This window comes from Bison bison, unplaced genomic scaffold, assembly GCF_000754665.1.
Source record: "Bison bison bison isolate TAMUID 2011002044 unplaced genomic scaffold, Bison_UMD1.0 scf7180017864303, whole genome shotgun sequence".
Taxonomy (NCBI): domain Eukaryota; kingdom Metazoa; phylum Chordata; class Mammalia; order Artiodactyla; family Bovidae; genus Bison; species Bison bison.
In genome coordinates, this window is record NW_011494875.1 from 4,173,824 (window position 1) to 4,186,899 (window position 13,076).

General features: G+C 36.3%; 1 protein-coding gene across 2 annotated transcripts in view; it reads right to left on the minus strand.

Annotated features, from left to right (window-relative positions):
- Positions 1–13,076, minus strand: part of SHPRH (SNF2 histone linker PHD RING helicase, E3 ubiquitin protein ligase) — a 91,030-nt gene that overhangs the window by 63,347 nt on the left and 14,607 nt on the right. For both annotated transcript variants that reach the window (XM_010851496.1, XM_010851497.1), the window contains exons 5-11: positions 10,892–10,970; positions 10,090–10,240; positions 7,534–7,642; positions 6,835–7,091; positions 4,164–4,823; positions 2,691–2,942; positions 1,839–1,917 (exon numbers count right to left, since the gene is read on the minus strand). In XM_010851496.1, coding sequence (XP_010849798.1) covers positions 1,839–1,917; positions 2,691–2,942; positions 4,164–4,823; positions 6,835–7,091; positions 7,534–7,642; positions 10,090–10,240; positions 10,892–10,970 — 1,587 coding nt within the window. The remainder of the gene's footprint in view (positions 1–1,838; positions 1,918–2,690; positions 2,943–4,163; positions 4,824–6,834; positions 7,092–7,533; positions 7,643–10,089; positions 10,241–10,891; positions 10,971–13,076) is intronic.

Genomic DNA, 13,076 nt, shown 5'->3' on the forward strand with positions numbered 1-13,076 from the left:
CCAGTTCTAACTGTTGCTTCCTGACCTGCATACAGGTTTCTCAAGAGGCAGGTCAGGTGGTCTGGTATTCCCATCTCTTTCAGAATTTTCCACAGTTTATTGTGATCCACGCAGTCAAAGGCTTGGCATAGTCAATAAAGCAGAAATAGATGTTTTTTTGGAACTCTCTTGCTTTTTCGATGATCCAGTGGATGTTGGCAATTTGATCTCTGGTTCTTCTGCCTTTTCTAAAACCAGCTTGAACATCTGGAAGTTGACGGTTCATGTATTGCTGAAGCCTGGCTTGGAGAATTTTGAGCATTACTTTACTATAATGTGATATGAGTGCAATTGTGCGGTAGTTTGAGCATTCTTTGGCATTGCCTTTCTTTGGGATTGAAATGAAAACTGACCTTTTCCAGTCCTCTGGCCAATGCTGAGTTTTCCAAATTTGCTGGCATATTGAGTGCAACACTTTCACAGCATCATCTTTTAGGATTTGAAATAGCTCAACTGGGATTCCATCACCTCCACTAGCTTTGTTCGTAGTGATGCTTTCTAAGGCCTACTTGACTTCGCATTCCAGGATGTCTGGCTCTCGGTGAGTGATCACACCATCGTGATTATGTTATTAACACCTAAATATTAACGTATTGGACAGTTTCCAATGTAACAGCAGACTACTAAATTTGGCCTTTTAATTAGCCTGATATTATTCTACAAATTGGAGAAGGGAATGGCACCCCACTCCAGTACTCTTGTGTGCAAAATCCCATGAATGGAGGAGCCTGGTCGGCTGCAGTCCATGGGGTCACTAAGCGTCGGAGACGACTGATCAACTTCACTTTGATGTTTCACTTTCATGGACTGGAGAAGGAAACGGCAACCCACTCCAGTGTTGGAGAACCCCAGGGACAGGGGATTCTGGTGGGCTGCCATCTATGGGGTTGCACATGGTCGGACACAACTGAAGTGACTTAGCAGCGGCAGCAGCAGCATTCTACAAATATGTAGCTTAATGTAACTTACTAAAATTACAGAGGTATTTAAATATATACTTAAACATCTTCCTAAAAAACTCTTTTCCCCTAAAAATAGTCATCAAAAAATAGTGTTTCTCAGTTCAGTGTAATAGATGTTGATATTTTTGCTTTAGCAGAATAGTAAGTTATCCTGCTAAGAACAACTGATACATGAAAACCTGAATTTTCAAGAATGATAGGTTTTGAAGATAAACATCTGCCATAGGACTAAGGATATTTATATTTTTATAATTAAACCACATTTTAGTGACAGTTTTTGCAGAAATTTATTATGTAAACCAACATTTACTTAAACTTTTAGTCTCAAATATTTGCAACTTTGACAAAAGTTTTAAAAATGTTGTCTATGTTCTATGGAAAAAATTAGTTATATGAATGAGACTGATGTAGAAGCATCAGTTAAAATGTGTGAGGGGAAGTCCTTATCTTTATAAACACAGCCAAGTGAAACTAATTCCTTTTTCTTCTCTGTTTCCCTCTTTCTTTCTTGTCAGGTTCTCCCTGTTTTCTACTCACCATTTTGGATCTTTGAGTCCAATTCAGACCTGTGTCTACAGTGTTCAGGCAGGCACAACACCTGCTCAAGTCAGGACAGTAGGACTACTCAACTACATATCTGTCTTCACATATATATAAACAAAAAGCACTTGATTCCTTTTAAAAAGGTAGATGTCTGAAACTATTAGGATCAAATATAAATATATTTTAATATATGCATAATCACCTAAGGATTTCAGCAAAAGTTAAGCAATACTTTTTGCTCAAAAATTTTAAGTTTTTCAAATAAATGCGATATGTGAGGAAACCATCCATTACCTTCCAGTCCTCTCTGTACTGGAGTGCCACTGATGCACCAGCGGTTAATCCCACTCAAGCGCTGAGCCATTTCTGCAGCCTGATGGGAGAGAATGAGAAGAGAGACACAAGAAAAATGCAGGACTGCGTTTACTTATGAAAACAGCTCTCAAGCCCAGGCTTCAGGTCAGATGCATTTGCCCTTACAGAATAGTTATCACACTAGATACTGAACATCATATTCAATGGGCTGTCTTCCAGTATGGGGCTCTTATTAGCAGGAGGCTGCAATGTGTCCTTTCAAAGAGGAAAGGAAATTCATGTATGGGTAGAATGAAAATGCCCCAGCTGACTGATACATTCCCTAGACCACCCCATCCTCCAGATGAGAACCACTGTGCTAACAGGCATGACTTATTAATTCAGTTCAGGTCACAGACTGGGCAAAGAAGACAGAATAAAGACATACAATGAAGTCTGAATAAAAGTTTTTCCTCTAGCATTTTCCCATTACCATTTGGTCTCTGATAAAAAGCTGTCAGTTACCAGAGCTTGTATGGTGAGCACTGCCTGTGGCAGAAATGCTGATTAAAGTACCTAAGTAGAGTTTACTTAGATCTACATCACATAAAAACTACCATCTTGTTCAAATATACATGAACTTTTCATACAGAACAATGATTCCAAGTACCAAATAATTTTTAAGGATTATACAGCTCATGCACAAGAGAAAGCAAATGCAAAGTGTCCAAAGGCAAACTTTTGGCGAATGTCAATACTGTGGGTTAAACTACATGTAAACTATTAAATTTCCTATGAACAGTTTCCTCCAGCTCTTCCCCAGCCCTCAAGCAATTCTGCAGAAATTCTCACTTTTACAGCAGGACATTCGACCATCTGAGCTTCATCAAGGCAGATCCTCCACCACTCCACAGCTACAAGAGGACTGGGAATAGCCATGTAGCGCTTCTGGTTCCTTAAGCGACGCCCATCCTCACTGTTGCTGTGTGGGATGTCTACATAGTTTAGTTCTGAACGGAGGACATCGTAAGTAATGATGACTATATCCTGTTCTGCCAAAAAATGAGGCTGTAAAAAACCATCTTTCTTCACTCCTTGATATACCTAGGATATAATCACAGACATTCATTTATACCCTTACCAAGCACTTTCTATTTGTTTATAACCAAACATCCTATAAGATACATCCCAGACCTATTTAGAGAAAGATGCATTTTACTGTGGAAGACTAAAAACATAAGCAATGTGAAAGGCACTGGAATAGAAGTAAATGCGAAAGCATCACAATGGAGACCAATTTTATGGCTAAGAAGGTAAATTCAGAGAGGAATTCAAATTTGCAGTAGATCTTGAAGTACATTCAAGAGTTTTCATGGGTGGAAGAAAGGGGAAAAGGTAGGTGGGTAGATGGAATCAATAGTTTGTGCGAAAGCACAATGGTATGAGAAAGTAGAACAAGAGCTATTATTTACTGAATGCCTTTTATGTTTTAGCACTGCAGAGTTTTATCTCCCACCTTTAACAACAATTCTGTTAGTTGTTATTATTCCTATGTCACACATAGAAAACATGAAGGGACTTACTCAAAACTAGTAGAGTCAAGATACAAACCAAGGTTTGCCTCCTCTACAGAACAGAGCTCCTCAGTGGCAAAGTTGGTGTTTTATAAACTACTGTATTATACATGCCTATCATAGTGGCCGAAATACAGAAAATCTCCAGTAACATTTGTGTGGAAAGAAGAAAAGAAGAACACAAAGGGTAAAAAATACTAACAGTAGTGAACAATAACATTAAATGAACACTCACCATGTGCCAGCAGTTTATCAAATCATTCAATCTTCACAAAAAGTGTGTGGGGGTACAATTTTTAGAACTTAGCACAATTCCTGGCACACAATAGGTGTTCACTAAATATTTGTTGAATGAGTAAATTCTTATTTTACAGAAGGGGTAACAGGCTTCAGAGGAAGATTCTGGAGCTAAAAGATGTAGGATCATACAAGCAGATAACTATTAAACAATGCTGCCTTTGAACTGCATTTCTTTCTGAATACAAAGATGTTTTTCCCTTATATGATTAAGGACTTCTTCAAAAACTTTCATAACTTTCCACTCAAAATGCTTTAACTTCTGATGTCAGAAAAGAATAAACAGTCTACTGTACTTTTTCTTATTCTCAATTTCCTCTTTGAGTTCTGACTTAATATCATTATCTCATTAAGTTAATTTTCGGGATAAAAACAAGGTGACAAAGATTATAAAAATTATCATAAGCAAACACTTACATTTTCCTATCCCTTTAAAGAGTGCAAACTGTCTTACCAAGACTCGAAGAGATGATGACCTCACATGCCTATTGATTTCATCCACCCACTGATGACAGATGGAACTGGGGGAGATGATCAGAGTTGCTCTTGTGGATACTGGCTCCATTGCAACAAGGCAGTGGGGGCAGTAGAAAGGTTTAATCTTCAGATTCTTCTCTTCATAATTCACACATTTTGCATGTTGCCACAAGTGGCATTTCAGGCACTGAACACGAGGCTTACAGTCTACCTGGTCAAGTTCACCACATATGCACTCAAAGCGATAACTGGAAGAATTATAGGAACCCATGATATTAGAATGTGGCATGTCATCACCAACAGGATTTAGAGATTCAGCTTGGTCCTTTGCTGAATGTTCTTGATTGACTTCAAAGACACATGTACTTTCAGATGTAGTAACATCAGTAATTTCAGAGTTACCAGTAGGTGGACAGTGATCCTGTGGGTTGAGACTGATGTTCAGCTGGCTTTTTTCCCTTTTTGTGGACGGAACAGGTTTCTTCCTCCATTTACTACGATTTCTCCTGGGTTTGCAATAATAATAGTAAGGATCATCATCATCATCAGAGGTGTTTGATGGCAAATATTCAGAGTCTGTGTCCTTGTTTCCTGATTTTCTGGATTCTTTCTGAGTTTTCCTTGGACTCCCCACTGCCTATGAAAAACATTATTTATTTATCTTAATGGAGTGACATAGCTAAGATTAAACACCCAACTTCATGTGCTTTACATAAAAATCTCATAGGCAGTCTTTGTCACTCTTTCCCTGAGGAGAATCACTCCTGATCAGTGGTTTTCAAATTGTTCTATGAACTCCTCCCCCCACAGGCCCAAAAGGAAAAGAAAACTCTACTGTTGTTTAATTAATATTTGGAAGGAACAAAATCTAGAAATAAAGGGAGCTACTAATTTTGCTATCAACCTCTTATAATTCACAGTCTGTCTAAATCAATAAAAGACTGGTAGTTTATAATACAAACTAGGGCAATTATGGGCTTCCCTAGTGGCTCAGCGGTAAAGAATCCACCGGTAGTGCAGGAGATGTGGGTTGAATCCCAGGGCTATAAAGATCCCCTGGAGAAGGAAATGGCAACCCACTCCAGTATTCTTGCCTGGGAAATCCCACGGACACAGGGGCCTGTCCATGGGCTACAGTTCATGGGGTCACAAAAGAGTTGGACATGACTTACTGACTAAACAACAATAGGGGCAATTATAAAAACATCAAGTATTAAAATATAGCTTTTAACCAAAGTAAAAATTAATCTACTAGTTACTGCAATAAACAGATAAATTCCTTCTTTCTTTCTCCTTTCTATTGGTGGTGGTGCTGCTGCTAATTCACTTCAGTCGTGTCCGACTCTGTGTGACCCCACAGACAGCAGCCCACCAGGCTCCCCCGTCCCTGGGATTCTCCAGGCAAGAACACTGGAGTGGGTTGCCATTTCCTTTTCCAATGCATGAAAGTGAAAAGTGAAAGTGAAGTCGCTCAGTCGTGTCCGACTCTTAGTGACCCCATGGACTGCAGCCTACCAGGCTCCTCCATCCATGGGATTTTCCAGGCAAGAGTACTGGAGTGGGGTGCCATTGCCTTCTACTGGTGTACCCTCTTGCAATTATTTATTGAATGCCAATAAATGTTGCCAGGCAACATGTCAGACGCTGGGGATATAAGTATGAGGTATATTTAGCTCCTGGTCTCAAAGGAGTCTGTTGGAAAAGAGAGAACAGTAAAAGGCAACCCACTCCAGTATTCTTGCCTGGGGAATCCTATGGACAGAAAAGCCTGGTGGGCTACAATTCATGGTGTTGCAAAAGAGTAGGACACAACTGAGCACGACCCTTTAAAATGATGCTACAGGACTGCATAAGGGGGTTATATAACAGACAAGGGCTGTGTTGGGGAGGCAGATGCCAGCTGCACCTTCCTAGAAGTGATGTCACAGTCAAGGGCGAACAGAGGAATGAATGATATTAACATGGAATGATTGGCATTAACTGAAGAAGATTTTCCTTTTTTGGTAGCAGAAGGATTATTAAAAGCACAGAAGTTCATTGCAGTCTTCTAACCTGGCTGGGGAGAAAATGCTGGAGACTCACTACTCTTGGAAGAGAACTTCTTGGTCTGCCATTTCTTTCACAGTAGCTAAGCTAGTAACTCCACATTTTGAATTGTTGTCATCAATTTTTTCTTGATTTATATTCACAAATTTTTTACTATTTTCTTAAAAGCAAATTGTAGTATTGGCCCAGAAGAAGTTTTATAACAAAATGTAAATATTTTAAAAGGTGATGACGAGGGAAAATGAGAACTTACATAAAAGATTCAAATTGTATGTAAAGAGTTATGCAGATGTAATGTATTAACATTTTTAAAGTATGGAACATGCTTTTTGAGTGCTGACAATAGCATGAGGGTGAAGAAAACTTATTTTAACCTATATTATGCTTTACAAACTAACTGTATAATCCACTCAATTAATACTTATTTTTAGTTTCTACTCTGCTGGAACTTTTATTCAGAAAGTAGAAAACAGAAGTCATAACCATCAGTGCTTTTCCTAATGCTTCTTTTTTATCATCTGGCTCTAAGAGCTTTAGACAGGTGGGATCTGTCAACTTACTTTGTAAAGCATCACATACAACTACTCGATAAATGCTGTTACCTGCTTTCTCGTTTTATCATATATATCCTCTTCTTTGTAATTCTTTCCCAGTGTAAAAGTACCAGAAAAACCATGGCCTTTGATCTGTTTCACAAGGCCTTCAAAAATTAAACATTTGAGCATCCGTTTCAGAAGACTCCTGTTCCGCTGAACATCATATCTATATATAGAACTGACATATTTGTAGATGGAAAGAATAGAAACTCCTTTTTTTCCATTCATTTCTTTAACAGCTGTCAGGATCATCACACGTGTAGCTAAATGCAAAAGGATATGCTAACTCAGTCAAAACAATTAAAGTGAAAAGAAAATAAAACTCAGTTAATGTGCATTAAGAACCATGTTAAGTAAAAAATAAAGATTTATTAAAGACATGCTGTCTGTATATCATTTTGAAGAATATGTAATAGCTTATCTCAATTAAGAAATAAATTACAGCAATGAAAATTATTTAAGAAGAATTACATTAATTTGCTAATCTACAAATTAAGCAACAAATTATCTGGATCAAGTCAAACCAAAGAATATATCTTTATTTTTGTTAAGATAATATGCCTTGTAACCAAACTTTTATGCAAAGTATAAACAACTGTAAAAACAATTATTTATAACAATTATAAGATATTGTTATTAAGGATTATAAGAACTAGAACAAATATCACTGCAAAAGGTGTTATCTTTAAGAGATTTCATACTTACGGGGGCACTGAACTTTTTCTTTTGGTTCAAATTCCATATTCTGGGTTTCTGTCTTTTTTACATTTCCGCCAGAATAATGTGATGGAATGAAATAATTTACCACTTCTCCCTGATATAAACAACGTTTAGCAGTTACACAGTGTTTTGCTTTCAGTATTCTGAGCTTCACAAAATTAGCCCTCCTTCTATTAAGAAGATACAAAAGAGTTGTAACAAATTATGAAAGAAAGGGCTAAGTAAGTTATTCACACATATAAACCTTGTTTTTTATTTCAGAGTTAAAAGCTAGCCATCATTTTAAAAAATTATGCATATTAAAGTGTGAAACTTCTGAAATTAACATGTTAAGGCTTGTTTAAAATTGTATTAGCCCACTGAATTTGTAATAGCAATCAAAATAAGTTAAAATTAACACAGCTAATGAGAAGAAAACCTTCAAAAGGAAGTTACTGATAGTTAAAACTGTACACGCCAACTCATTTTTCTACAAAGGAAACAGACATTCCCTACTCTATCCCGTACTCAAATCTGAAAAGGGAGAAGGCAATGGCACCCCACTCCAGTACTTTTGCCTGGCAAATCCCATGGACGGAGGAGCCTGGTAGGCTGCAGTCCATGGGGTCACTAAGAGTCGGACATGACTAAACGACTTCACTTTCACTTTTCCCTTTCATGCACTGGAGAAGGAAATGGCAACCCACTCCAGTGTTCTTGCCTGGAGAATCCCAGGGACGGGGGAGCCTCGTGGGCTGCCATCTCTGGGGTCGCACAGAGTCGGACACGACTGAAGCGACTTACCAGCAGCAGCAGCAGCAGCAGCAAGAAAACTCTGAGAGTTGGTAAAGTTACTTTTTAGAAATCTTACAATTTTGTTTGTACATAGCATTGTTAAAGACTGAGTTTTTATAATAGATATTTTAGATTTAAAATTCATTGAATACAGGAAGTTTGAAACTAATAATTCTTTAACTTTATCACTTATGAAGTCTGAATATCATGCAAGGAAAAATTAAAAATCTAAAGTAGAAAAACAAAGGTCAACAGCATTTTTCTTTTAAAGTGACTTTTTAGTCACACTGGAAAATGATGACAAATTCAAATAATGTTATGCTGAAAATGTGTAAAATATTTACAAATGCAAAAAGAGTATTTATACACATGTACACAAATCACACAGAAATATAGTCTTTTTTAGATATAAATATATGGTCAATATTTTATATTCATTTTCTGATAAAATAAACAAATCTGTTTAACTCCATTTTTGTACCACAGTTAATTAAAATTTATTTCTGAAACAGTAAAAAAAAAAAAAAAAAACTGAAAGGATAATTTTGCAAACTTTATCCTATCAAAAGATCATATAACCACTAAGGTTTCGAGCATGATGGACCCTCCAGGTAATTAGCGTTATGTCTTTAACTAGTGGCCTCATTTTGGCAGGATTTAATGTGCTAATTGACAATTTCATTATCTGAAAATATAAGCTATAAGCTATGAGTCTCAGTGAAGTTTTTTTTTCTTATAAACTCTATATTTTTAAACACAACTATACATTTTAGAGGGTTTCCCCAGGGGTTCAGATGGTAAAGAAATCCACCTGCAACGCAGGACACCCAGGTTCAATCCCTGGGTTGGGAAGATCCTCTGGAGAAGAGAATGGCTACCCACTCCACTATTCTTGCCTGGAGAATCTCATGGACAGAGAAGCCTGGGAGGCTACAATCCCTGAGGCTGCAAAGAGTTAGACATGACTGAGCGACTAACACACATACATTTTAGAATAAAGACTTTGTTTATTGAGAAATTTTGTTTGTTTCATTTGTTCATTTCATTGAGAAATCTACTTACTAAGCTGCTGCTGCTGCTAAGTTACTTCAGTCGTGTCTGACTCTCTGTGACCCCATAGAAAGCAGCCTACCAGGCTCCGCCATCCCTGGGATTCTCCAGGCAAGAACACTGGAGTGGGCTACCATTTCCTTCTCCAATGCATGAAAGTGAAAAGTGAAAGTGAAGTCATGTCCAAGTCTTTGTGATCCCATGGACTGCAGCCTACCAGGCTCCTCCGTCCATGGGATTTCCCAGGCAAGAGTACTGGAGTGGGGTGCCATTGCCTTCTCTGACTTACTAAGCTATTTACCCTTTAATAAAGTTCTAATTATTTGACCCCAAGATTTATGTATCTGAGATTTGCACAATTTTTGAAAAATAGCTCTCAAAAATATGTAGCATTAATATGGAGATCTGAAGAAGTGACAAAACATTTGAGGAAGTAATCAAACTTTCCTAAGAGAATTTCTCTGCCAACTAGAAGGAAGCTTGATAAATTAACAGCGTATCTATCCCCTTCCTGGTTGGCCAATATCACTTTAAAAAACTTCGCCAGGTCACAAATATCCCATTTTCTGTGCCTATGTGAAGTTAACAACTAATACAAATCATAAGCCACAGAATAAATTGAAAGTGTTGACTTAAGTGCCAACCAAATGTTCAACATACGATGCTTTCTGGAGAACATATGCTCTGCTTTCCCAAGCCCTGTAGTACTCCTCCTACCTCAGGAAGAGTGAGAGCATCTTGTTTGACATCTTGTCGAGTATGTGTCAGAATCAGAGCCAAAACCTCCACTGTCTTTCCAAGACCCATCTCATCTGCTAAGATCCCACCAAGCAACTGTGGTCCAGCATTTGGGTACTCACGAATGATGCTAAAGGAAAATATAAGAAAAACACATCATAGGAATGCAAATATAAATCACACTGTTCCTAAAGAGAACTGGGAGAAATGCAGAAAAGTCTTATGCTTTTTAAAACTCTACTTTCAGTTGCAACAATTATAGTCCCTAGATCATGAATATAAGAACTGTGAGAATAAAAAGCTGCCTGAGCTGACAACTTAAGCGTGCAGAAACAGAACTGGTACTATCATCATTTGTTTTTCTCCCATAAATAAAGGGAAGCATGTCTACCTTCTGTGACCTTTATGAATCTGTGAATAAAAATGGCAGTAACTACTGATTCACTAATCATATTTAATGATTCCTAAAACTCTTTTATAATAAAATTAACAAATTTAATGAACTGGCCCATAATAAGGTGATATTTTTACTTAAAATTATAATCTCTTTAAATATCAATAACTACACATCTTAAGTCTATCCTACTGCATTTATCTACCAAAAATTTACAAGTGCTATTAGTTCCATGTCTATCCTATCTATAAAACTGTCTAAGGAGACTTTAATTTAGTATGCCTTTTTGAGGTACTGCCAAGGCTGAAGATATAGGCCATCAATCTCATACAGGTTTTCATAATATTTGTTTTCAATATCAAGCACATAAGCAAAGTTTTGCCTTACCAGCCTGTGTATGGATTGTAGTAGAGTTTCAAACCCTCAGATGTAACAATTTCTCGCCACAGAAAGTGTAAGGCATTTTCTAAAGAAAAATAAACCATTTTCTGTTTATTTTCCGTTCTGCCAGATAATCACATTAAAATAAAAGTCAGTCACAATCAGGATACCCTGGGAAGACACATACATGTGGGTAAAAGGCCAGGACCCCGCTCTCATTCTTCAGATATTATTCTTTTGCGTGTTTAGCACACAAATATTTTCCATAGAAGCAAGTGATAAGACAGAAAAACTAAAGCAAATTATACTTGCAATTATATTTTATTGGATACTTTATAATTTAACTTATTAATTGTATTTTAATTATGCAAAGTACAGCAAAATGTACAAATTATACTAGTATAGAGGATTAACAGGAAAAGAAAACCAATACATATCAAGGCTTACCAAATAAATGAAAGCAGCCTGTCTTTTATACATGCTTAAAGAAGTTACCTTATATCGTTAAATAACTTCACAGATAAATGAAACTGGGCTAATGCATTAATTTAGATCTAACTTTTCATATGGGTCTGAGGAGAGGAAAGGGTTAACTGAGGGAAAAAAAAATCTAAAACTACAGCAATGAAGCACTGAGTGTGTGTCAACCAGCATCTTCCACTATCCCTTCTCAATATTTTAAGCTGTTTGAACAACTTAGTTGTAAACAACAAGTTGTAAATATGTCTCTACTTCCAGTGAAACGGTTAGTCATTTTTTACCTTCTTCAGTGATTAATAGATGAAGTAGGAATACAGACATATAGGTTTTATAAAATGAAAAAAATTAAAAGATAGAAAATTTTAATTTATGGGAACCACAGAGAACTGAAAAACCACTATATGACGCATGTGATTTAATCAACAAAATCTAGCCTGGGGACAAAAAACAATGGATTACTGATACATGCAGCATGGATGAACCTCAAAAACATTATGTTGAAAGAAGTCAACTCCCTCCACCTGAGTGGACATATTTTATCATTGTCTGTTTCAAAAACAGGCAAAACTAATTTATGATGATAGTGGTTGCCTCCTGAAGGGACTGAAGTAGGAAAACTGACTAGGCAATGATGGAAAGTGCTGGGAAATATTTTATGTCAGCACTGTGTGATACAAATATATATATATATATAACAGGTAAAATTAATTTTAATCTTTTTGTCTAATTTAATCAAATATAATATTATCATTTCAATATGTAATCAATATAAAAAGTAGTAGTGAGATATTTCACATTCTTTTCTTTTTGCACTATTGGAAATCAGTGTGTATTTTAAACTTACACCACATAATTTGGACAGTCACATTTCAAGTCTCAAAGAGGCATGGGCCAGTGTCTACTTTTGGGAAAGTCTGGTTCTATGTCTTAACTGAATTGCTAGTTACATAGATGCAGAGATTTATCAAAACTTATCAAACTGTGCCCTTAAGATTTATGCATTTACTGTATATGTTACACCTTAATCAAATTCCTTAGTTAAAAAAAATTATTTTATTTTAGAGAAAAAAATAACCCGTAGGAAATTCTATAGAGCTATAAGATTTCTTCAACAAATGTAAGAAAAAAATAGGAGAGGAAATAAAACCTATGGACTAAAAGAAACTTAGGAGATACCAAGTAATTCCAATACTATATGGATGTTATTTGGTTTCATATTTGAACAAACTAAAGAGAGAGAAACAGAAAGGAGGTTAATTTTTGGGTTAATTTTCAAAATTAACCCAAAATTTTCAAAAATTTGGAAGGTTAATTTTCAAAATTCCTTTTATATATATATATATATATATTTGTTTAAAAGAACCTGTATCTTTTAATGAAATAAACTGAAATATTAACAGATGAAATGATATAATATGTGGGGTTATTGTTGCTGTTCAGTCACTCAGTTGTGTCTGATTCTTTGCGACCCTATGGACTGTACCCACCAGGCTCCTATGTCCATGGGGTTTTCCAGGCAAGAATACTGGAGTAGGTTGCCATTTCCTTCTCCATGAGGGGTTACTACTTCAAAATAATTCAGAATATGGGAGAAGCAAGAGTAAGAAATAATATTGGCTATGAACTGGTATTTCCAAAATAAAAAATTCAAAAAAGTTTGTTGGATAAAAAAGTGGGAGAAATACGGAAGAGCTATTCATCACTAATTAAA